This window comes from Larimichthys crocea, chromosome XVIII (assembly GCF_000972845.2).
Source record: "Larimichthys crocea isolate SSNF chromosome XVIII, L_crocea_2.0, whole genome shotgun sequence".
Taxonomy (NCBI): domain Eukaryota; kingdom Metazoa; phylum Chordata; class Actinopteri; family Sciaenidae; genus Larimichthys; species Larimichthys crocea.
Genome location: NC_040028.1, coordinates 3,353,214 through 3,379,429, shown reverse-complemented (window position 1 = coordinate 3,379,429; position 26,216 = coordinate 3,353,214). Strand labels below are relative to the sequence as shown.

Sequence of the window (26,216 nt, the reverse complement as noted above, 5' to 3'; positions counted from 1 at the left end):
TCTCAGGTGTTATTGAATTTGACTTGCCGGTAAGTCTATTGGCTCCATTCGACTGTCATCATAATATACTTTTAAAGGTATTGTTGTATTATTCCAATAAATCACATGAGACGGTGCATTACCTCCAGCCGGTGACCGGTGTTGACTGTGACGGTGGACTGAATAGTCTTAGAGAGCTCCTAATTCAGCGTTTAAAATATTAGCAAGCAGTCCTAGTTTAGGAGTGGGCAAGGAAAATTCTCACAGCAACCCTGAGTTAAGTTAGGAACAACCATTTACCTCATTCTTTAAAAATCTGTGATTGGTTGATCAGAAAAGAAAAGGAAATGAATGAACAGTCAAGTCTACAGTCTACTCTGTAAATAGACAGAGAGTTGATGCGTAGAAGCCGGAGGACATCAGAGGGAAAATCAGAAAACATTTTCTCCATAATATATGACCAAAATCAGTGAAAGCAGACACAGTCATCTAAGAACGACATCTAAACATTCTCAAAAGTATCATGTCAGTCATAGAAACCTTGAGGGCTGCAGAAAAGATCATTGATGCGGACCAGGACTTGCACACCTCCTGAGACAGGAAACGGGCAGGGAAAGCCATCACAGGCCCTTCACACCCAGAACATGACTTATGTGAACTTCTCCCTTCTGGCAGGCACTACGGATCACCGTGTGCCAAAACAAGCAGAGAAAGCAGACACATGAACTGTTTCACTCCACAGGCCATCACACTCACGCGTACTCAGACATGTGATATGTTTTGTCTCTGAACAAACAACATAGAGCATCACATGACCCCGTAAGTTGACCAACCAAAAATATAAATTTTTTTAATTTTCTGTCATTACAGCAGCTGCTGTGAATTGAGAAAAAGCATGGGTCGCAAAAAGAGTACTCGTGCTTCAGTGTTTTTGTGCTTTTATTTTGAAATTTGTGTCAGTCTACTCGTATTCTCAGCTATGTCATCGAGGCCTTTGTGAATCCTAGCTCTGAAAAAAGTGACTCAATCAGACAGGAACAAAAGGACAGAATCTGAAATGCAGTCTGCCTGAACAGCAGATGGTGAGAATGCAACATGTGATCAAACAACAAGTCAGCATTGATCACTTCACACATGCTGACACACAGACCCAAAGGCCCGTAACAATGCCGCAGAATCCTATGTGGGCCTGTCCTGATTTATTAAATGTAAATTAGGTCCAGGGTCCAGTCTTTCTTGGTCACTGGCAACCAAGTTAACCCGTGAAAACCCCAGACTATGTGCTAATAAAGTTGCACTGTGAGGTGTTTTAAATTGTGTTCAAAAGTCATATGCTCACTTTGTTCTGGAAAAAGTGCAGCTGAAATAGTAAATCATTCAATTAACCTTCACAAAATAACTCATTTTAGTTTGGAATTACATAAAAACAACCCCAACTATTACTTCCAGCTTCATAATTGTGAACATCTGCTGCTTTTGTTTATCTGATGTGATATTAAACTTTGGATTCTGAAAAGATCAAACATTTTAACAGCCATGTTTGATATTTTATAATCCAGCAAATGAATCGAGAAAACAATAAAATCACAGGTGGCACGGTGGAGCAGTGGTTCCCGGTTTGGACCTCAGCTTGGGCCTTTCTGTGTGGAGTTTGCATGTTCTTCTCGTGTCTGCATGGGTTCTCTTTGGGTGCTCCGGCTTCCTCCCACAGTCCAAAGACATGCAGGTTAATTGGTGGCTCTAAACTGCCCGTGTTTTGCCCCTGCGATGAACTAATGATTTGTCCAGGGTGTCAGCTGCGCCAAATGTCAGCTGGGATACCGTGACCCTGATTTAGATAAGCGGCTACTGAAAACTGATGAATGGATGAAGTCACAGTAAAAAAAATCCAAAACATTTATTTTGTGGCTAAGTCTCTGATATATCAAACCGTGTGTTTCTATTCATAAGAATGTTTATTGCTACATTGGTATGTTACACTATAGACTCATACAACTGGAATGAATGTTTTTATATACAAAGTGCGAGCGCTGTGCTGGTTTATATAGATTCTGTCAGTTGTAGCAACGTTTCTCTCCCTCCTGAAGTTAAAAAATGTGAGTTGATGTCCTAAAGAGAGAATGGGAGAGAGACCTAGAGAAATAAAGTGAGACCTAAAGAGAGAGAGGGAGGGCTTAGAGTGCCAACAACAATCTGTCATCAAGATTCCTCCTTAGATTACAGCAGCATACTCCCTCCCCAAATTGCACACGCATACATACACACAAACCCATTTTCCACGTCTGAGTAGCAGTTTCATAAACAGTGCGGTTTGTGTTTCTTACATTAATCTAACCAAAACATCTCTACACACATAATTTATCACGGAGTGAGCGAGGGGGAGAGTTTGTATTTCGGATGGGTTTGGGAGTGTTTGGAAAGTGTGTTTACTGGCTGATGGAGCTGTGATGGGAGTTATGTTACAGATAGAGAGATATTAAAGCTATTAGTGCAAAGTAATGTGCAGATTAACAGTGATGCGGTCTGCTTGGTGATAATGGAGTGACAGAGGCTGCAGTGTAGTGTAAGGTCTGAGTCTTTTAGTGGTCACTTCATTTGATTTTATGATCTGTATTTAATTTTTTTCGATTTTAATGTTCGTGTCTTGTAGTTATTTTTTAGGGAAATACTTGAAGTGCATCATCAACATTTGAGAAGATATCTTTTATCCATTACTACTACTACTGCTGCTATTACTAGTCCTGCTACAAGTGCAACCACTACCACTACCATTGCTACTAATATTGGAGCTACTACAAGGACTGCTACAAGTACTACTACTATGGCTGTGAACTACTGCTTCTATCTCTACTACTCCTACTACAACTACGAGGCAGTATAGGTATAGGCACTCCCACAGTGCCTGTACCTATACTTATGACTGTTGCCACTACTTCTTCTAGTACTGCTACAAGTGTCACTAGTGCTGCTGCTGCTGCTACTACCTCTGATAATATATATAGATATTACTCCACCTACATATTCCCATTATTAGTACTACTACTTTTTAAAACTGCAGCAAAAACAGCACTTGGTCTACTTGTACTACTACAGTACAACTGCTACTACTACTACATAATTATTGCCACCACCACTACTGCTACTGTAACCACTAATATTGGTACAGATGCACAGCTGCTTCTACTACTTCTATATTAATTTTAACGAAAGAATATGTCATCAAATTCTTCCAATTCTTTGCCACTGGAGTTCTAAGACGTAGAGCTAGAAGTTACATCAGGCTACAAAGACAATGTTGGCAAGATAAATTCTGTGTTGCTTTTGGTGTTTATATGAAATTTGTTGATAAAAGGAATTAAAGGAATACAATTTTAACACTATATATGTGGAAATATTGAGCTTATTATGTGTGTGTGTGCATGCACAGGTGGGCGAGATAAAAGAGGAGGACCAATCCTGACATTTCCTGCAAGAAGTAACCACGACCGAATAAAACAGGAAGACCTGAGGAGGCTGGTGACCTACCTGTCTACTGTTCCCAGGTACAAACATTCCCATCACACACACACACACATACATATTCATAGACTCATAGACAGATACTAGAAGGATGAATTGGAGGGTGAAGTGCATGTGGAATGCTGCAGTGCTGTCCACTCTGTGGAATCAAACGCTCCTTTCTTCTCCATCACAGCAGCAGACTGAGAGCAGTGTTTGATTTGCATCAGCATGAAAGCTGCAGTGTGTGCAGCGGGTCTGTCACACTCAGCTTGAAGTGCATTTTTTCCTGCCGCCCCTCATTACAGCCTGTGCATGTTACGAGGAACGAGCTGGTGTAGAGAAAACTGATCAATAATCAGTCACAGACCAGTCCCTGTGACTCTACATGTATGTCCCTTTGTAAACCATTTTTAAATCTGTTCTTTTAGTGACTTGAAAGCATGACAGCGGATCCCTTACTGGTGATGATGATGATGACCATGATGATGATGATACTTGAATAATCTGTAATACTGTTGCATCCCAGCCAACAGAAATACCTGCTACAGTGAAAAACAGCACAATATCTCTTACTTACTATTCATCATATTTACACAGTGGCTATTTCCCTCTGATGTCACTCATGGCGGGAAGGTCAGATTTTGTATCACTGTTTTAGATTGCAAACATCCTGATTGATCAGCAGCTGAAAAGACAATGGATAATGGCACATTGGACCATTTTTAAATGTAAAACAACATATTACTGTGCGATAGTGACATGATACAATGGGAATGTTATTCAGAAACATTATGTGACATAAAGCTCACTGGAAGACATATTTCTGTGTAATGTTAATACAGATTATATCGAACACAAAAATGTGTTCCAACCACTTAAGCAGTGAACGCCTTTCCTATCGTATTGTGTACACTATCAAACGGTAACGTTGGCCGGAAAGTGGTTGAATGGTATCGTTAGCTGTTATCTAACGGTACCTAAGGCACTGTAAACCGGTTACTGTTAAATTCACAGTGACTAACTGGCAGCTGTTGACAAGTAACTTACTGTAAATAAAATCATAATAACTAACGGGTAGCTGTTGACAAGTAACTCTACAGTACATCATTGGTTAGTGTAATTTTCACAGTAACTCTATAATTACTGTAGTTTTTGACTGAATACACAGTATACTACTGTGAAATGGTTTACAGTAATTTACTGGGCACAAACATGGTAAATTACCGTGGATTTCACAGTTAAAACTTACAGTGTGGGTTATTAAATGTTGTTTTACCTTGAAATATGACTCAATGTCCCTCAGGGATCTGTTGTATTTTCAGATCAGTCTAGAAGCAGTCAAACAATAACAACTTAACTCTAAGATTTCCCACGTTTATAGAACTTGCAACCTGCAGGGGAAAATGGCGAACTTGTAAATATTATTAGAATTACTATATCAGTTAGCCCTACTCTTTATCTGATAATGCTCGTGAAGCATATCATCAGTTCCTGGATGGATTTTCTTCCTTCTTGTCCAGTAAAAAAAATCTACTTGGACTGCAGAAACTTGAGAAAGTTCAGCATAGATAATGCTGCCAATTATAGCTTTATTTATTTTAATTATTTTGGTCAAAGACAGATGACCTACTTCATGGTACTGTGCAGCTGCAATCAGGAACCTTTTTTAAAGATCAGCTTGTATTCAAGGATGTTCTGACATCAAGTATTGATAGTTATCTTCTGAAAAGCATCACCTTGATAAAGTTATATAAACCTTTGAATATGAATTTTTAAATACAAAAGAAGCTTTTCATCAGATGACAGAGCGTTCTTGAATGAAACAACAGGGGAAGTTTTCAATCTAGTCTGTGCTTGCAACTGCAATTTACCTGGCTGACTACAACACTAAACTAGCCCAAAATATGGATTATCACTTGATCCCTATCAGCCTTGCTCTGATTCCTTCTGCTATTCGAGCCGCTGTTTCCATGGTGATGAGTGGAGTTTGTGCTTCCCTCAGGCAGATTATAATGGATGTGCTTTTGTCAAATTTGTATTAATAGAGGCTGCATGTGAGTAGAGGTGAGGTGATTTCAGTATATTTTTACTCTCCTCATCAGCAGCAGCTGAATTAAAGCCCATTAGACTCCTGCATACACAGCTGGCTCTCCACAGGTCTCAGAACAGCCTCTGGACCAGAACCAGGACCACAAAATGTGTGTGTTCCTATCACATGTTCAGTCAACGTAATGAAACTTTACTCCCAGTACAACCCCTCCCCCCTCATTTGTTTGCTTAGCTCCAGATACTTATGTATGTTGTACACCACCACCACATGTGTACAAATATTAACATGCAACGAGCATGGTCATATTACCATCTGGAAGGCATTCTAGTGTCGTATTTATTTACACATGCGAATGTGGTATGAAAACCGTTCTGAAAATATACTTTTCAATGCTTTTTCCAGGGGTACAAACACATATTTGATCTGTACCACATGTGAAGAAAATTATCACTGATGAATGAATGAATCTGATGATGTGACGTAAACAACGTATAACATTTCTGAATCAGCTCAGTCAAACACGGCATTACCGCTTTTGTGCCGAAGATTTGATCTCAGTCAGGCTATTTGGAAATGTGTAGATTTTCTTTCGGTCATTATAAAATCTGTGGCACCACTGATGTGATCAATTCAAACTGTCTGTCATCGTCTGCATCTCTGCTGTCCGTCCTGTCTCTCTTTGTCAGTGAGGATGTCTGTAAACGTGGTTTCACCGTCATTATTGACATGCGCGGTTCTAAGTGGGAGCTGATCAAGCCTCTACTGAAGACGCTGCAGGAGTTTTTCCCGGCTGAGATCTGTGTGGCGCTCATCATCAAACCGGACAACTTCTGGCAGAAACAGAAGACAAACTTTGGCAGTGCAAAGTTCTCCTTTGAGGTCGGTGGTCTTCCTGGTTTTAGTCTCAGTTCAGACTCCATGTCTTTAATTCACATTAGATTTTCTTCACTGTGAAAAGAACATGTGCCAATCCAGGGAGTGAACATAATCATTTCACCTGTTGGTCCATAAACATTTAGCATTGAGGAATTGAGGAATTCAGGTTAGTCACAGTTTGCACCTCTCATCTGTTATGTATACATTTAAACATTATTTTATGATTTTATACATTTCATTCATTTCTTCATATGTTTCTTGTCAGCAAACAAAGATGTGTTATTTTAGCTCTGGTAAGGCTTCAGCCTAGCAGCTCAAACTTGTACTGTTTCTGCTAATGTGTCAGTTTACCAGGTGCAGGTAGCACTGTTTGGCTCAAGTCAAGCTTTAACTTAGATACTCAAAGCTCTTACAGCGAGGGGGGGGGGGACTCATCCGCAATCAATAAATAAATAACACCCACCTGGGTTATCCACAGCAGCCAATTTGGCACCAGCTCACTCACCACGCATGAGTTTGAGGTGGAGAGGGAGGAAAACATAGAGCCATTTTCCCTGGAGGATGTTTACACAAGTTTAGATTTGACCGTCCTGCTTTATTTTCTTATTCTATGTCAAACATGGATGATCCACCACTGCGTGCATGCATTTTGATATTTTCGTTCATGTGCACAGACCAGTATGGTGTCAGTGGAAGGTCTGTCCAAACTGGTAGATCCTTCCCAGCTGACGGATGACTTTGAAGGTTCTCTGGACTACAACCATGAAGAGTGGATGGAGCTCAGAGTCTCACTGGAGGAGTTCATGTCCAACGCTGTCCACCTGTTGTCCAGACTGGAGGACCTGCAGGTGGGACATGGACTAATGAGCAGATGAACGAATGGTGTATCAAAGGAAAGACAGATGGATGATTTGAAATGATCAAAGCAAACATCCCAAGCTCTGCTACTTTGTGTTGCAGGAGCTTCAATCTAAGAAGGAGTTTCCTGCAGATGTTGAAGGATCGCGTCGGTTGATAGACGAGCACACGCAGCTGAAGAAAAAGGTGAGAGCTGATGTCAGGACAGGCTTAGGCAAACTTCCGTTGGCAGATATCCGTGTTAAACAACAGTTCTCTCATCATCACAAACAACTTGAATCTTCCTCTGTAGGTGCTGAAGGCTCCAGTGGAGGAGTTGGACCGAGAAGGCCAGAGGCTGCTGCAGTGTATCCGATCTAGTGATGGGTTTTCAGGGAGGAACTGCATCTCAGGCTCTGCTGACTTTCAGAGCTTGGTGCCCAAGGTAAATCAGTCATTCCAGGGAATTTCACCCCAGCTAGAAATACAGATGAGACATCAATATCGTCTCTTGAGAAGTCATATTTTATATATAGTAGAGGAAAGAGGCCTCCAAACGGGCTCAGGGAAAACACAAAGACGATTGAACACTTATTGACTGTATAGATTTTCAGCTTAGTGCTGTCCATCAAGCAGCACGGGTAAAGAAAAAAAGTAAAAAGAGGAAGAGCAGAAGTGACACAAGCTAACCTGAGTTATATATTATGCAATGTGCATATGCAATATTAAAAACAAAAACTGAGATTTACTGTTTTCGCTGGGAAATCCAGTGAAAGCCAGTAAATATCTTGTATACACCAATATGAACAGAGCCAACATAACACAGGGTAGAGCAAATATTTTTTTTATCAATTATGAAGACATACAAGAAATAAACAGACACCCTCATTCAAATTCAAATTAAAGGTGTCTATTTACTTCTTGCATGTCTCTGTATATTAATATTTAATATGAAGATACATTTTCCATATTTTTTCTTGTTTATCAGTTTAAAAGTGCTTATGCAAATTAAATTAAGCAGACAGAGACCAACTTTACAAGACGTTCTAAGAAACAGCATCTTAATTCTGAATTCCTGCTTGTTGCCAGGTGGCCAGTCTCCTGGATAAGCTCCACTCCACGAGGCAGCATCTCCATCAGATGTGGCACGTCAGGAAGCTAAAGCTGGACCAGTGTTTCCAGCTCCGCCTCTTTGAACAGGACGCAGAGAAGGTGAGTCATCATACTGATGTCATGCTGATGTCACTGACGCCAGTCTAAATCAAGCCTCACGCATCGCATTCCTGCGGCTGCTTTACAGTGAAACCTGCCCAGCGGACTTTTACTGTGAAGCAGCCTCAGGGATGTGATGCACAGAGAAAGAGTTAACTTAGCCATCATGATGAACATGCTGTTAGAAATATTTGGTGTTTTGTTATTGACCGGATCAGCTGTTCTGTTCACTGAGTCATCACGTCAACATGAGAAGGTTGAACCTGAAATAGGTCCAGAGGTTCTCTATCTAAAAACTCTCTCTGATTTTTAGTTTGAAATCACAGAGGCACATCCAGCGTTTCCTCGTCATTCCTCTTGCCTTCATCTCCATCTCGGCACAGCATTTGACCTGGATTGGATCTGTCCAGCTCAAACAAACCCCTCAGCAGTCTAGATAAATCAGCCTGTACTGTTTGTCTAAACAGACGAACACATTTAGGAGCTAATCCAGTGGAAAATCTGCTTTCTTGGCTTCACTTACCCAAGCTAAGCGATTAGCTGTGGTTGCGAGTGAATGTTTGAGTTCAATTCATCATTAACATACCAGCCTGTTCAGGACAACATGCAAAACTATTTCTGTATTTCATTCCAAAATGCTATATATAGAAAGATCGAGCTCTCTGATATGAAGGGGTCAGTATTCAGGAAAAGGAACTGCCACCTCTGAAATGCTTTTATTTTGTAAATACCGAAAAATGAACACATTTGAACACAGGACAAAAACCTACATACATCACTGCCTACTGCAAACTGATGTTTGGGAAACTAAATACCTAAAAACACCAGACGGCAGTGGTGCTGTATGAAGACTAGGGTCATGTACTGTACGTGGATGCAGGATGGCTGAACCATGACTGTGTTTGGTCGTCTCCTGTGTTGTTGATGGGATACACACACACACACACACACATGGGCGTCAGCAGACTCGGTGTGTTGTTCCACACAAAAATCCACATGCAGGAGCAGTAAATATTTACTGCAAAGCAAACAGGGAGACAAAATAAAACAGTTTTGTCCACATCAGTGTTGTCACGCTGCGGAACCGCGGGGGTGGGCGGACAAGTTTACACTGTGGGAAACACTGTGGGAAGCGCTCGCAGTCGAGCCAGGGAAACGGTGAGACCTGACGAGGTGTTCTGCCTGTGGAAATAGCAGCTCGAGAAAAAAACGACTGTGTAGATGATGTGGTAACCATGGTAACCACTCGGCACTGCAAGCGGCCTCCATCTGTCCGCAAAGATTGATTCAGATGCAGAAGCAACCTTGAAGGTTGTCCTGGCCTCTGAGGCTTTAACACAGATCAGCCGAAGCCAACGAGGGAAAAATGACGTTCATGTTTTCAGAGGAATATTCCTGTTTTTTTTTACAGCCTGGCCTTGTTTATGTAATTTTGGCTGCAGTTTCTCTTGGTTATGGTAACGTTTCACTTACTGACTTAATTGTAGACACATAAGATTAGTCATGGCAGCTGCCTGAAAACGCTCCGCACGTGTTTCATCACATGAAAGTTCATTTTTCATCTTAGAAACAGGAGTTTAACAAAGACATCTGAACATAAAGTCCAAATGCTAGCTTTTCCAGGCTTTCCCAAAAGGCTCATTCTCTTATTTTCATGTGATTATACACTACTGAAAACATACTGATGAATATTATATAGAATTTCTGCCAATTAAATCCCCCTAAATCTTACACACTGGACCATATGCTACCTATTTGTTCCACTGTTGCACCGTGAGGTTTTGTGCGCTCACAGTGAGACAAAAAAAAAAATGAATGTGACATAGTCTGCAATGTTATTAATGCTGCTGTGCATGCATGTGTGTGTTTGTGTGTGTGTGTGTGTGTGTGTGTGTGTGTGTGTGCAGATGTTCGACTGGATCAGCCACAACAAGGAAGTGTTCCTGCAGAGTCACACAGAGATTGGCCGAAGTTACCAACACGCCGTGGAGCTGCAGACCCAACACAACCACTTTGCCATGAACTCCATGGTAGCCAATCTCATAGGAGCTCATCACTGTAGATCACTGTGCATGACAGTAGAAATAAGAAGAGGTTACCAGGCTCTGTGATAGTTAACCTCTGCCTCAAGTGTTGACTATTCTCAGAATATAACGTTAGATTCTTAGTGCAGCTGCTTCGAACGTCAGTGAGAATAAATCTTTCAAATTTGGCTAAAACGCCAGAGAAGCAGAGAAAACACATGTGACATTAAATCAGAAATACACTTCTACATCCCTTAAAGTGGAATTTAGTTCATTCTCAGTTAGGTTTGCTCTCGATCAGTCAGTAAGATATACTGTATGTATACGGATTTAAGAGTCCGCACACAGTGACAGTAGTTAAATCCAGTTGTACTGATGCATTTTTGCTGATGTTTTTGTTCCTTTTCTTTTCCTCCCAGAATGCCTATGTAAATATCAACAGAATCATGTCAGTGGCAAGCCGTCTGGCGGAGGCCGGTCACTACGCGTCCACGCAGATAAAGCAGATCTCAGGTCAGCTGGATCAGGACTGGAAAAGTTTTGCCGCTGCGCTTGACGAGCGTTCCACCATCCTCGCCATGTCGTCTGTCTTTCACCAGAAGGCTGAACAGGTGAGAGCATCGAGAGAAGAAATGTAAATGTAAATGTAAAACGAGACATCTGACAGCGTCTGTACCCAGATAGCATTAGCTGGAAGCACAATGGCCATGGTTGTCCTCCTGCTCCTAACCTAGTAACCATCTAATCTGGGAATCTCTGCAGCAGACACGTGTCCAGAATGTAAAATGTAAATGGGACATTTCTACTACCTGATTATATTTAATAGATCAAACTGCTCTGCTGCTGATTCTTGGAAGGTTGACATGGCAACAGATGGGACTTGTTTGATTCCTGCTGGGCCCTTGACATTAGCTACAAGTGTACATTTGAGAGAGCGGGAGATGAAAGACATGCGGGAGTGGTGGAGGCAGAGAAGGGAGAAACTAATGAAAAACAGAGAAACAACAGAGTCAGGATGAAAGATGCAACGTAGGATGAGGGAGGAAGGACAAGCGGAAGAAAACTGGCAAGACTACAGATGGAATACAAGTTGGGAAAAGTGTAAAAATGTGAGAGATTTAGAGAGAGAGAAATCCTGTAAGAGCTGTTTTTAGTTTGCAGCCACTTTCACGCTTTTAGTAAATCATCTAAAAGTTTATTTCTTTTATTTGTGACCCAAAATTGATGTTCTGCCAGGGACCCAAGCTGATATTTAATTAGCCATAACATGTACATGTGCAGACGGGTGACAAATTAGAAAACATCCAGAGTGAGTGTCTAAATAAGGTCCACTATGAGCTGCCAGAACAGCTTTATTGATTCTACAAGTCTCTGAACTGTACTGGGAGAATGAACACCATTCTTAGAAAACATATTTCCTCATTTAGTGTTGGTGGTGCAGAGCTCTGTCCAGAATCTCCCATAGGTATTCAACTGGGTTAAGATGTGGTGAGTTTAAAGGCCACAGCATCTGATTCACATCATTTTTGTGCTAATCAAACCGTCCAGTGAGACCCATGTGCCCTGTGGATGAGGCCATAAATGTTTCATCATAGGATAAAAGTATGAACTTGGGCCTAAACCATGCCAGCAAAATGCCCCCACAGCATAATGGAGCCACCAAATGCCCTCACTGTAAGGCTCCAGCAGTCAGTATCTGTACTTTTTTTTCTTTTTTCACACATGCACTCATCCACTTGTGGAGAATATGTTGAAGGATGACTCATCTGAACGTATCTCTCTTTTTTTTTTTTCACAACCTCTGAGCTCTGAAATGTGCGTTCATCTTCGCAATAAGGGCTTTTCACACTGAAGCCCGGTTATAATATCCTCTCTGTGTGACTCCTCATGCTGACGGTTTCATAATTTCCTGCACTGACATTCTCCGTCACCTGAGGAAGAGTAGCTCTTCTGTTTTTCTGTTGCACGGGCATCACGGTCATCAAACGTGACCCTATTTACTGATGTCTTTCCCACGGATCTGTGTGACTGAAGCTCCAGACGTCCAGCCGTGTCCCAACAATCTCACTGAGGTCTTTTCCTCCTGATCCAAAATCCGTGCTTGCTCAGTATTTTTATGTCATGTCTGTCTACTAATTTATTCAGATCTTTTATTGAATTTGCCACCTGACTGTGCCTACAGTAGCCTACGATCAATAAAGGCAGAACAAAGAAGCAGTAAAGATGTCACATGGATCACAGTGATGGATGGACAGACTAGATAACTGACCAATCTCATTTATCCCCTCGTTCTTAGTCTTTTTAGAGTAATCGTCTGACTTTCTGCGTGTGTCTGCATTGCTTCCTCAGTTCCTGTCGGAGGTGGAGGCCTGGTGTAAAGTCTGCAGTGAGGGAGGGTTACCATCCGAGATGCAGGAGCTGGAGCTCGCCATCCACCGCCACCAGAGCCTGTATGAGCAGGTCACCCAGGCTTACACTGAGGTAAACCAACAACACAGCTGTGACTGTACTGTAGTCTGTAGTCTCTCTCATCAGCTTTTGGTGAAACTGGAGTTTCAGTTTACTGCCCACAATCTCTGCCATTATGTCATTTTCTATCTTTGGGAACAAAGAAAAAAGGCTTTGTTCGCTGTGCTCCATTTTAAACGTGTATTTCCCAGCATGCTTCGGTGTCCACTTCTTTGTGCGTGGTGTAGGAAAGCTGCAACTTCTGTCCGTTTTCTGTGTGGTCAACGGCAATGGGCAATCCTAATTGCTTTTAGGACATTGAAAATGTCAGTTGAGGTTTTGGCTCAGGGTCCTCCGTCTGATGGCAGTTTTGCTTTCAGATGAGTGATTACAGAGTGTATGAATCCCATGAACAAACAGTCAGACATTCTGTCATTGTGTTACGTAAATGATTCCCCTTTTCTTCCCCTCCCTGGTTGTCCCTGGACCACAACTACTGTACTATTATACCCCGCAGGGAGGGATGTGAACTCCAGAGTCTCCTTTGGGTGCTGTTAGTGCTGCTCTTTGGCAGCGCAGTGATGCTGGCTGTGACTGGCTGTGATGACAGGGAGGTGTTGGTCAGCAGCCGCAGCACCACCGCCGTCCAGATCTGCTGTCTGAAAAGCCTCCGTGATCCACTAAATATAGTCTGGGAACACTTCACTCCCGCTCTTCTTCGCTCTTTCCTGCAGTCCGGTGTTTTATCTTTAGATGGGCTGTTGCAGTGTTAGCTCAATTTATACTTATCTGTGAAAAGATTAGTCCATACACACACACACACACACACACACACACACATCTGGGCAGAGGCTCCCACTGAGGCGGCTTGGCTTGGCAAGCTATGACAGCATTGTCTCCTGTGAGAGCGCTGCAAAAAGTAACAAGCTCAGACTGGGGATGTTTTGTTTTTTTTAATCTTGTACTCTTGACTCGATGCATTTATTTCACTTGGTGAATGTGTGTTACAGTTTGTGAATTTCTTTTAGGCTTCCAGAGATAAACACACAATAAAAAATTGGAAGCAGAAGCTCCTGTTATTTTACATAAACATGAGTTACAACATCGCGTTCTCTGTTCAACAGACATCTTTGAGTGATTGAAAGCAGAGAGGACGGAGGTACAGGTGTCTCTGCTCAGCTGTGTGTGTGTGTGTTTGTGTGTGTGGAAACATGTGCTGGGTTGCTTTCATTGAGACAGAGTCCTTTTTGATTCCTGGTTTTAAATCATCCTCACGACTAGCGATGTAAAAACTTTTCCATCTCGTTCCCTCTGTGCGTCGCATTATGCAAATCGTGTTCTGTGTGGGTGCCAGTCCTGCGGTGACATTTCTGGAAAGGTTCTTCTTCAGTAGAAAGGCGAATCAATTAGTTGATTAGTCATCAGACATACAGTATATTTCATAGAATGCAGATGAATCAGCAGGATGTTTGAATCAGCCCTACAACAAGTGAGACAACTACCACTGTGAGACAGTATCTGCACAAATAAAAACACTTAAAAGCAAGGTAAATGTATTTATATAGCAGATTTTATGTACGTCATAAAGGCTTTAAAACAACATGTAAAACTTGAGGAAATATAAAAAGCCATTTCTTGCAGAGAGGAAACAGGAGTCACTGCTTGTGTGTGACGCAGAGGTTTCAGTGGTGTTTTTCCATGTGTAATTTAGCAATTAGCAGTAAGAAGTAAAATGCTTTTTTAGAAAGTATATGTTTATTTTGCAGAGGAGAGGGAAACAGAGCAGAGGAGGAGGAGGAAATGATTAAACTCTAAAAATACATTTCGTTTTAATTAGAATCGATTTGTAAAAAAAACAGTCTTCGTCTTCATTTACTTCTTCTGTTGCCTTTCTAATCTCTCTACCTGCCTGTGTTTCCAGGTGAGTCAGGACGGTAAAGCCCTATTGGATGTTCTCCAGAGGCCTCTGAGTCCCGGCAACTCTGATTCACTGACCGCCACTGCCAATTACTCCAAAGCGGTCAGTCTTCCTCTATGGTGTCTGGGCTTCTTCTGCCAGCCAATTACAAAACAAATATATAAAATAATAAAAACTACCTCAAAACCTCACAGTCCAGTTAACATTTGAGTTATTTCGCAGGTTCACTGCATCCTGGATGTGGTTCACGAGGTTCTCCACCATCAGCGGCGTCTCGAGAATATTTGGCAGCATCGAAAGGTTCGACTGCACCAGAGACTGCAGCTGTGCGTGTTCCAGCAGGATGTCCAGCAGGTATGCGCACGCACAAACACACGTGCACAAAGAAAAAATCTCCCATCCATGCCAGCAGCTTTTTAGGAACTGAGACAAACAACATTCTAACTTTTTATTGCTTTGAGTTTAACTGAAAGGGGATTTGCAAGAGTTTTAAAACACCCACACAAGGTCAGAAAAGTTTGTCAAGCCACAGTGGAGCATGTAATCTTGTACGTAAGCATGTAATCAAGTCAAGAGACAGCAGTGATGTGTGTGTGTGTGAGAGAGACGAACTTTGCTCAGTAGAAGAGATCAGAATCACAACGTGTTCATTCATCTCTGCTGTCTCCTCGTGCCGGCTAAACAATGTCTAATGTGAAAATTCCTGATAAAGCGCTCAGAGCGGATCTCTGCTCCGCTGGTACCACTGCTCGTATTTCACAGACGAGAGGACCATGTGGTTTTGGAAAGGTGTCAGCATGGATTCCTGGAGGTTTTAGACATATTCAGGAGCTCAACATTTTATATCACAGCTATATTTTATGAAGACTATTTTTAACCAGCAGAGTCATGTCATTAGCCGGGGGAGGTCTCGGGTGGACAGTGATGCACGAGGAATGAGGTACAACCAAATACCACTGGCATTACTGAAACCCCCTGGAATCTCATTAAAGAGTCCACATGTGCACTCTCCGGAGAGTTTTTTTCTTCTCCAAAGAGATGAATATAAAGTTCAGCAACAAGGACACAGCTGGAACTAAGCACAGACAATATCGGACAACTGCAGAGATGCAGCTCCTGTAGTTTAACTGCTGCACTTCCAGACCACACTGGACCCCCTACAACCACGTAAAATAACGGATACATGAGATGAGTACGTGCTGCCTGGATCAAGTAACGTGATATTCTGTGAAGAAAATTGGGTCTGCATAAAGCATCCTCCTATAAACCCAGAAAAATCGAGCAGATGGCGGAGGTGTTTCCATTTTAATCGGTCTGCTTATCAGTCAGACAGAAATAGCAGGGCAGTTGTTTAAATCTGTCAGCCAGTTGATGTTCTCCTTCACACCTAACTACTTTTTTTTCTTGTGGATTTGCGTGTTGCATTCTCATAATCATTGGACCTCAATCATGGCAAACAAAAGAGGAAATGGTATTTTTCTTTTTAGGTCTTAAAGAACACAGTAAATTTGATTTAAAAACTGTATAGCAACTCTTTTGTAGTACTACAAGTAGAAGTAGGGACAGGAGTAGCAGTGAAATTGTGACTAATACTGTTAATTCTACTTCTGTCTACTGTAACTACAGACGGCAGCAGCAGAAGTCATGTAGTTAACAATACCAGTTACTAGTAGTTATAGTAAAAGTAGGGAAGGAAAGGAACTGGGAACTGTACAGTAGAAGTAATAGCAGCAGTAGAATCAGTACCAGGACCAGTGGAGGAAGAAGTGTTCACATACTCAGTTACAAGTCCTGCATTCAAAGATATCAACATCAAGCATTGAGATTGCAGATTGTAACCAACTATTATTATTTTCAGGTGATTCTACACTAATGCAAACGTACATATCAATATTATATCCCATTTCTGCCCATCCTCCTAAATCTTACATACTGTAACTGGACGAGTGTTTAGTCAGTTAGTCGCCATAACTACTTGTAACAGTAACAGTGCTACGCCATACTGCCTCTATCACCATGGCAACCTAAATATTACTTTTGTGGTTGTATAGAGCTGCAGAGTGGGAGAGGCCACTGGTGTTAATACCCACTCTGTGTTCCCATTTCAGTATCCCATAATGAATAATGTAATAGTCCTGTAGCTTTATGTTGGACACCTGCTTAATTTTGAGATTCATTTCTGAGAAATCAAGTTTCGTCCGTCATTTTGGAACAATCAAAGACGTGCAAAACGCTTTGCGGTTGCTGCAGTTGTAAACAAAACGGCATGGTCGCTGAATACACCTAAAATTGACCCAGAAATGAATTAATAGTGAAATAAAATTGATTTGATTCATGCTGTAGAGTTTGAAATCAGTTCTCAACAGCACAGTCTTTAGCCCACTGGCCGCCAGCAGCGCACGTGGCTGAAATGCACTGTGTCATAACTTAAGTTAACTTCTTTCACATGTTTATGCATACCGACGTATGCCTTTAACATTTTATCACAGAATCAGATATTATTAATCTTTTATACTGATGATTTCACTGGGAGAGTTCACTGCTGACACAAGCCTTTTTTTCCCCCGAGCATATTCCCCAACACATACACACTTGTAGACATAATAACAACGGGCCCATTGTAACTGAAGCCATAATGTATATGTATAAAATTAATAGCATTTGGGAGAGAGAAATAGGGCATCAGGATGGACTACAAATTCAAAGATGAACTGTATGGGCGCCATGCAAACATTTATATGTGACCCAAGAGAGTGTAAGAGAGTGTTTAAGAGAGGTAAAAAGACAGAGGGAGAGAGGGCAGGAGAAAAATAGCAAGCAAAGAATACATCATATCGGTAAGTTATAAATTCATTGAAAACAAAGCTTTGCCAACTGTACTCGTCATGCATCAGTTTCTATGAGACCCCAGAGAGAGACACACACAGACACACAGTGGATGAGAGACATACATGGAAAGTGAGAAAAGCAGCAAGTGAGAGAGTAAGCTCGTTCCAATAGTCTATAAATCAGGCAGAACAGGGCTATTCCAACCAAAGTTGTTATGCTACAGGATATATGTGACCCCAGAGAGGAAGAGAGAGAGATGCAGAAGTAAAGGCTGAAAGAGAACATATTAGGTGTGTAGTTTTATTTGGCAGTTTTAGCTGCACATTCAAACAAAGGTAGTCCAGCTGCAGTCAGCGTGCTTGGGTTTGTGTCTGTTGTGACCTCTCGCTGACCTCTCTGTGGCTCCAGCTGGACTGAATACACTACACTGATGTCATGAATTACAACACTGTACATCCACACACACTCTGCTCCTCCAAGGCCCCAACAACTGCTTTGAGATGATGTGTTAAAGGGACAGTTCACCCCCCCCAAAGTCCAATCCATTCTAATATAATGGAACTAGCACCAACAAAATATCCATCAGGTAAAACTCAACAGCAGCCTCTCTTTTCAGAAATCACTACTCAACACTAGCGACAGTGCAGGATGCATTGAGTCGTCCTTGGCTGAACTGTAGCACAAGCCTGTCCTCCATGAAAACATGCACTCTTCTTCTGTTTACAACAGTTCAGTTTTTGATGTCTTAACCAGCGAACCAATAATATGTTACAATAATATAATTACTTTTTTCTCTAACAAGAAGTGTAAGTGATTGCATTGCAGCTGCTTATTTGACCAATGCTCCTTTACTTTGATAGCATTGCAGCTGCTTATTTGACCAATGCTCCTTTACTTTGATATTTTGAAGGTTTGCCCAACTTCACAGCAGAAATAAACCTGTTTACAGCCTGGTACAAAACATGGTTTTGGTATCTATAGCTAATTTTCCCCATTCATAAGAACTGTACTGAGGGTGAATTTTTATAGAATTCACCTGTTCAAATTATTAAGACTTAAAGCTATGCATAATTAACAGCATGGCAGCGGAGTTATTCAAGCACCTTTGACTGAGGTTGAGGACTTGTAATGAATAATATATAATGAGTAATATAGTGTAAACCACTTTAACATTATGCTGTACCACTGCATATATCCAGTTAAGCTAAAAGCCTGGGTTATAGCTTAATTTATGATGTTTGACATCATGCTGCAGAGAGCTTACTGGAGGAGCAGATAGTATTTTAGCATTTACTTATACCAAGTCCTGAAAAATAATAAAATTACATAGTCTATCTGTGTGATTCCTGTAAAGTTGGTTTATAATTTAAATAATGTAGGCCCAGAGCTGAAGAGCTGATCATAAGATATGATGGAAACTATAATTGCAGCAAATCAACAAAGCAAGTGCCTGGCAGTTGTCTGCACATCAGGTTTGCACATCAGTTTTCTATAGCAGTCTACTAATGGCACAGAATATTCAACATCCCGTTCTTCTCAGCAGCAGTGACCTAAATTTCCCACGCAGATCATGAAGGTTTCATCTGTTCCCATTTTTAATTCATGAGGTTTGAGACCATTTTGTACTGACAGTCTGTACGTACGCTGTCAGAAAGAAGGGTGCGTGCAGCGCCAGGAACAGACGGTTCCGGAGCCGCCCTTTAAATCTTGAGATGCTGTGAAGTTGATTGTTGCTTTCTCTCTCATCCAGGTAATGGACTGGATAGAGAACCACGGCGAGGCGTTCCTCAGCAAACACACTGGTGTTGGGAAATCCCTTCACAGAGCCCGAGCCCTGCAGAAAAGGCACGATGACTTTGAAGACGTAGCTCAGGTGAGTCCGTCCACGTGGGTTTCCATCCGAGTGTTGGAATGAAAAGTATCACTTCCACAGTGGCTGAATTAAATGCCAATACTCGTCAATAGAAATAAACACTGCACTGCTGCTTCACACCGCAAGAAAAGTGGTTACCAGTGGATGTAAGCTTCAGCTGTTGTACTTGGACAGTGAAGCAGTTACACCTCTATAGTCATCTGACAGGAGCAGTTTGTCTAAACTGTGTTCAGGAGTCCATGTCTGGGCTCTCTTTGCAGTATCAACATAAAATAGGAAAGGTCCACCCCTACCATGAACAGCTTTTTAAGTGTTCATTTGCTTGCCTTGCAAACATCTGTAACTAATCTGCCTTGATTAATACCAAATTTTCAGAACCACCATGCCTGGTGGTGGCAGGAAGCATGAAGACATGCCTGTACATAACCATTTATGGTCACAAGCCTTTCCTGAAAGACCTGCGGAAGATGTTATCCATTCCTGAATTTCAGTCCATCACGTAAGAAACACGGGACCTGAAGTTTTGGTCGTAAAATGAAAACAAAACAAAGAAACAGGTTTCGTAGTGCACAAAGGCAGTTTGTGAAAGAAATGGGTTGAACATTTGCGATAGCAAAACAGCATTTAAAAATGAACAAGTGCCCAATATTGAACAGTGCGCAGGCAGTACTAGGTTTACAGAAATACTGGTTCATATGAAACTGAAGCTTTGAAGGACTTTGAAGTGGATGGGATATAATAAAAGTGTTTTGATGCTCTCCTATATTGAAGCTGTCAGTTGTCTGATTTGATTTGTTTTAAAGTCAAGTAAGTACTTGGATAGCAGATGCATGTGTGTAGAGCAATGAAAATCTTATGTGATCAGGATAGTCAGATTCCTGGTGTCTCTGCTGCCGTTAAAAGGTCTGAACACACACACACAGACACTGAGACACAATTCATTCGTCTTTGTTGTTTCTCTTTTTATTTAAATGCAGCTAAAATCCATCACTTTCCAAACTCGCCTCAGCCAATTAATTCATTTTCTGATAGAGGCTTTCACAACAGTTTGCATGTTCTAAGTGCTTTTTAGTTCCTGAAAATACTCAGTTTACTATACTATTTTGGTCAGCAGAGTATCAGTAAAGTGTTAATCCTATTAAAGAGTGCCTGTTAATCCTATAAACAGTGAGTGGTAGTGTAATCTGATGTTTACACTCTGGATTAAGATTAACATTCATAACCCGCTGAAGATCAGCATTATTTGGTGGTTTCTGTGGTGATTTGATAGTAAAACTCTCCACTATACCTAATATTAATACATTAAGTACTCATTTAAGATGAATATGGAAAAAAATAAGTGGAATTTCAGTCAATATGGAACCCCTTGATAATTTTGTCAGCTCAATCAGCTATTTTTTGTCCACACCGTTTAATTTGATATTTTATCTATTCAGTTTGTGTGTTTGTCTTTACTCATTTTTTTTTAATTTGTGTTTTCGTTCAGTCATTCATTCATTTTTGTCCTAAAATATCAGGTCTGGGCTTCTACATTCTGGTGACAGAGAAGATACTGCTTTCCTGTCATCTCCCTTCTATAACCATCACCCTGAACCAAACCAGTCATACAGTGAAGAGTAATAATCTCATGTAAATTACAATCTTTATCTCCTAACTAATCCCTCTAACATGTGAAATATCCACACTGTATTCTTCAGATCATAACAAAGCTTTTTTTTTCTCCCTCTTAGTACCACACCGCCAGCCTCCAGTCATCCTGAAATATCTCAGCTGTAATATATTTCCTGAAGTGAAATATTCCACTCATAATCTTTCATTTTTACCAGAATAGGGCGACACTAATCGGAATACTAATGATTAACAGCTTTAACACTCAGACAGGGCTTAGTCCCTATTCGGGTGGAGATGGAGGTGGAAACAAGAAACTTATTTTTTTTAAAGAATTAAGAATAATTAATCTTTTAACTTAAAAATGACCTGACTGTGTTTGTGTCTCTTCAGCTGTGACAATAAAGCCATAAAATAGTCCCCCCCAAAAAAGTGATAAACTAAAGAAAAAGTGGTACTTGTGATAGAAATGAATTTGATGTAATGACATGTTTTCTTCCCCCACATAAATAGTTATAATCATAGTGATTATGTAAGTGATAATACACAAGTCCTGATAGATGAAAATAATGGTTTCTGTTCAAAGAGTGGAATTGCAGACGGAGGCAAAGTGAACAAGAGTAACTTTAAAGACTTACTTACAGCAAGCAAAAGCCGCTGGTGAGTCCAAAAAAAAAAGTCCATAAATCCAAAAGAAGTTGAATTAGTAGAAGTCCAAAAAACAGAGAACACAAGAAGCACAAACATAGGGGAAGAACCAAAACAGGACAGAGGAACCGATACTGAAACAGAACTCAGAACAGACATGGGACTGGCAAAGAGTCACGGTACATAAATACAACGAGCAGGACAACGAGACACAGGTGAACCTAACGAGGGACAGGTGAAACCAATTAGGATGGAACAAAACAAAAATGGTGGGAAAACAACAAAGGCAGGAAGTGAAGGTACACCACACACGGAGAGGGGTGAATTACAAAATAAAACAGGAAATGGGAGTCTAATTTTCTATGTCTGTTATCACATTTTTTCTTTTAACCATGATAATCATGTCGCAATCTGGTCCATGGTTACGGCCCTAGTGAGAAAATGGTCGAACTTTTTTAAAAGTTTGTTTGTTGTCACGTTACTATAGTTACCATCTGTTTCACATGTGAGAGACTAAAAATGTGACCTGAAAGACGACGCATTTCTGACCTCTTCAGGTCATGTCATGAGACTAAGCTAATAGATATATTATACATGATTTATGTGTAATGCTGTTCCCTTGTCTTCCCCCCTTTCAGAATACATACACTAATGCAGACAAGCTGCTGGAGGCAGCTGAGCAGCTGGCTCAGACCGGAGAGTGTGACCCCGAAGAAATCTACAAGGCAGCCAGACACCTGGAAGTCCGAATCCAGGACTTTGTCCGCCGAGTCGAACACAGGAAGCTGCTGCTGGATATGTCTGTGTCCTTCCACACACACACCAAGGAGGTGCGACGCACGAACACGAACACAAACACAAAAAGGAAACATTCTCAGACATCCTGCTGCCTGCAAGTTTTTAATAATTCTTGATTTTGTCATTCACCACAGAGGAAGAGGATTAGGGCCACATGTGAAAAATGTATTTGAGGTCTGAGATTAAAGTCAGAATTCTGAGAGTTCAGACATAGACTGACTCGAGCAGTGTTTAGTGGTTTGGTGGTTCAAGAAACATTCAGTGCAAACAGATCAATGACACATCCACCAACTTGCCTGTCTGTCTGTCTGTCTGTCTGTCTGTCTGTCTGTCTGTCTGTCCAGCTGTGGTCGTGGATGGAGGAGCTTCAGAAGCAGCTGTTGGATGAAGTGTGCTGCGATTCGGTGGATTCAGTTCAGACTCTGATCCAGCAGTTTCAGCAGCAGCAGACGGCCACATTGGAGGCAACTCTCAATGTGATTAAAGAGGGAGAGGAATTAATACAGCAGCTCAGGTAATGATATTTGTAATACTCTTAAAACGTTTTTAAAAAGTCTTAATTCATACAGCCAGTCAGATAAGAACAAATTACCATATTGGCACAAATATATGAGTTTTTTTTCTTATCTCACCTCCTCTCTCCATCTCTCTGATTATTTAATCACATTTGTATAAAGGCTCATAATATTTTGCTACATGTCAGTTGGTGGTTGATGGTATGAAAACAACTTCGTCATGTCAAAATGTATAGCATATATACCTACTATGTTTCATTTAGAGTTATTCTTGTCTTCAAAACAATGAGGGAGGTCTTGTGTTTTAGGCCAACATAGTATCATGTCTTTCTCTGTCTCTCTTTCCACAGAGATGCAGCCATGTCAACCAACAAGACGCCTCACTGCAGCTCTATCGCACACATCCAGGGGGTGCTGCAGCAGCTGGACGAGGCCCAGGGTCAGATGGAGGAACTGTTTCACGAACGCAAAATCAAACTGGACATCTTTCTGCAGCTGCGCATATTTGAGCAGTATACTATAGAGGTGAGACACTTCCACTTTGCAGCACGTTGCGGAGCTCCTGTGGAGTACAGCAGAGCTCTGTGTTAGGTCCCCTGCTGTTCTCTGTCTGAGGGCCATAGCTCTGAGCTGACCTCAAAGAAGCTCCAGGAAGAAAGATTAAGCTTTTCATTGTCTCACATTGTTTCACATCTTCTGTTACGGATATAACACTTTGGTACCTGTGCAGGGTTCAAACTATATGATATCAACCCAACAGATGGAGGCCATCTAGTAAACAACATAAACACTATAAATAGTGTATCATAGTGGACAACAATAGAGGCCACATCTGGGATGCTTCATGATGTCCTAGTAAAAAGACGAGTCATGAGATTTTTTTTTTGCCAAAGTTTCCCAAAGTCGGCCCCAAGGACACCCTTAATGATTACGTCACACAGTTCATGAAGAACAGCAAGCTGTGAATGCTTAGGGACCAACACGTAGTCTGTCATGTCACAGCAAGGATTTCTGACTTTATGATCCCCTATTCTGACAGCAGCCATCTTTATGGAATACCATTTTAGTCATTATTAGTTAATATTTATAAATAAATAAATAAGTAAATATTGTAATGAAATCTATCCTAAAAGGGAAGGAAAGACGAGCAGATACAGCTACACCATCACATTTTATTTAAAAAAAGTTTTTCAAAGGACTACTTATTTATTTTATGGGACTTTTATTTCATAATTCTACATTTATTTCCATCTGTTATATTCAGATGAATGGGACGTTGTTATCTCACAAAAGATTTAGGGGGCTCTTTTTACAGAATATGGCAGACATGGAATAATATATTCATAACTATGTTTTTATTAGTGTATAACCATCTAAAAATAAGAATCATTATGTTTTTGTTACCTCTGAATGAGCCTTTTATATCTGCAGACACAGCAGGTTCTCTTCCATGGAGTGCACCATGTCCAACCTCAATGTTTCTACAGTAGCCCAGATCAAACAAACTGGCTCTAGATAGGGCCTTTCACATACAGTATGTCGTGGCCACGGTAGATTCCCCTTCACACAAGAAGGAGAGGGTGAGGCGAAGGGGTTGCAATGAAAAACTAAACTACTAAATGCCACTAATCCTACACACTGATGCTTAAACAGATGTGTAATAACACTGAACCCAGCATTAAACACCCCAAAGACTACAGCAGCCCTCTGTGACAGAAAATAACTCTTTATTCATATGATGCATTGATTTTTGGAGTGTTCTGTTGTTATTATGTCTTCACGTGACATCTTCTGACCCCATATTTCTTCTGTTCCTACAGGTCACGGCAGAGCTGGATGCCTGGAACGAGGATCTGTCCCGTCAGCTGAGTGACACCGGCCGCTCGGGTGGCAGCAGCGGCAGCAGCACCGGGGGAGGAGGCAGCTCCTCCGGCAGCGCAGAGGACATCGGCCTCGCAGAGCAGCGTCTGAAAAGACACGCAGAGAGGAAGGCAGCCATGAATAACATGACCTACGAAGTGATGCAGCAGGGTCAAGACCTGCACCAGTACATCATGGAGGTCCAGGCTTCAGGTAAAAATCACACACCCTCCGCTCTGGGCAGCCTTGTTCTTTATTGCTTTTCATGCGTGTCCCTTGTGCCCTTTAAATGTGGCTGAGCAGGCTCACATGTGGATTTCCAACAGCTCACTCTACAAAGGAGGAAAGATGCTTAGACCAGAACCATGAACCGTGATTCCAAAGAAAAGCATGTTCTGTGAAACAGAGAGAGAATTAGACAAAAAGAATCGTCAATCCTCTTAATGAGTGTGCATGTTTGTGTATACTGTATGTGGAGGTCACTGCCTCAGTCACTCTGCCCCCTGGAGTGATAAATCTCTCTCATCCTCACACACACACACACACACACACACACACACACTCTCTCTCACACTCTCTCTCTCTCTCCAGCAGCAGCAGTTAGTTGAGTTGAATTTGTGAAATTAAAGTATTACTTCAGTATTTCTGGTGATATGATTAATTTCTCTTTAACAATTTATCGTACTGCTAATGTCAGACACAGCTGGAATCGGAAATATTCAGCCCAGCTTAGCATAACACTAGAGATACAGGGGAAACAGCTGTCTGGCTCTGTCCAAAGCTATAAAATACACCCATACATAAAGATTAATGCAGAAGTGACGGTTTGTAATCACAGGGGGGGGCTATGTGAGGAATGAGTCCTGTTTATACAGCGCTGCAGAGGAAGAGAGTTAGAGCTAATGTGACAGATCATCCTCGACATCACCAAACATTCCATAATCCTTTAATTTGAGACGTTTTATTGCCGATAATGTATGTAGAACACAGCAGTCACATCTGTGTGTGTGTGTGTGTGTGTGTGCAGGGATCGAGCTGACAGGGGAGAAGGACATGGACTTGGCCTCTCAGGTTCAGGAGCTTCTGGAGTTCCTCCATGAGAAGCAGCAAGAGGTGGACCTCAACGCCCAACACACGCACACCCGGCTGGAGCAGACCCTGCAGCTACGCCACCTGCAGGCCGAGGTTAAACAGGTAAACGCACATGCAAACACCAGCACCGGTCACTTTAACGGTAGTA

At 41.5% G+C, this 26,216-nt stretch overlaps 1 protein-coding gene across 2 annotated transcripts in view; it reads left to right on the top strand.

The window, feature by feature from the left end:
• Window positions 1–26,216, top strand: part of kalrna (kalirin RhoGEF kinase a) — a 121,863-nt gene that overhangs the window by 35,888 nt on the left and 59,759 nt on the right. For both annotated transcript variants that reach the window (XM_027290819.1, XM_019277068.2), the window contains exons 3-19: window positions 3,407–3,521; window positions 6,217–6,409; window positions 7,081–7,254; window positions 7,367–7,450; window positions 7,557–7,688; window positions 8,333–8,455; window positions 10,363–10,485; window positions 10,899–11,090; window positions 12,829–12,960; window positions 14,849–14,947; window positions 15,068–15,199; window positions 19,425–19,547; window positions 22,442–22,633; window positions 22,946–23,115; window positions 23,467–23,641; window positions 24,937–25,189; window positions 26,004–26,170. In XM_027290819.1, the coding sequence (XP_027146620.1) occupies window positions 3,407–3,521; window positions 6,217–6,409; window positions 7,081–7,254; window positions 7,367–7,450; window positions 7,557–7,688; window positions 8,333–8,455; window positions 10,363–10,485; window positions 10,899–11,090; window positions 12,829–12,960; window positions 14,849–14,947; window positions 15,068–15,199; window positions 19,425–19,547; window positions 22,442–22,633; window positions 22,946–23,115; window positions 23,467–23,641; window positions 24,937–25,189; window positions 26,004–26,170 (2,579 nt within the window). The remainder of the gene's footprint in view (window positions 1–3,406; window positions 3,522–6,216; window positions 6,410–7,080; window positions 7,255–7,366; window positions 7,451–7,556; window positions 7,689–8,332; window positions 8,456–10,362; window positions 10,486–10,898; window positions 11,091–12,828; window positions 12,961–14,848; window positions 14,948–15,067; window positions 15,200–19,424; window positions 19,548–22,441; window positions 22,634–22,945; window positions 23,116–23,466; window positions 23,642–24,936; window positions 25,190–26,003; window positions 26,171–26,216) is intronic.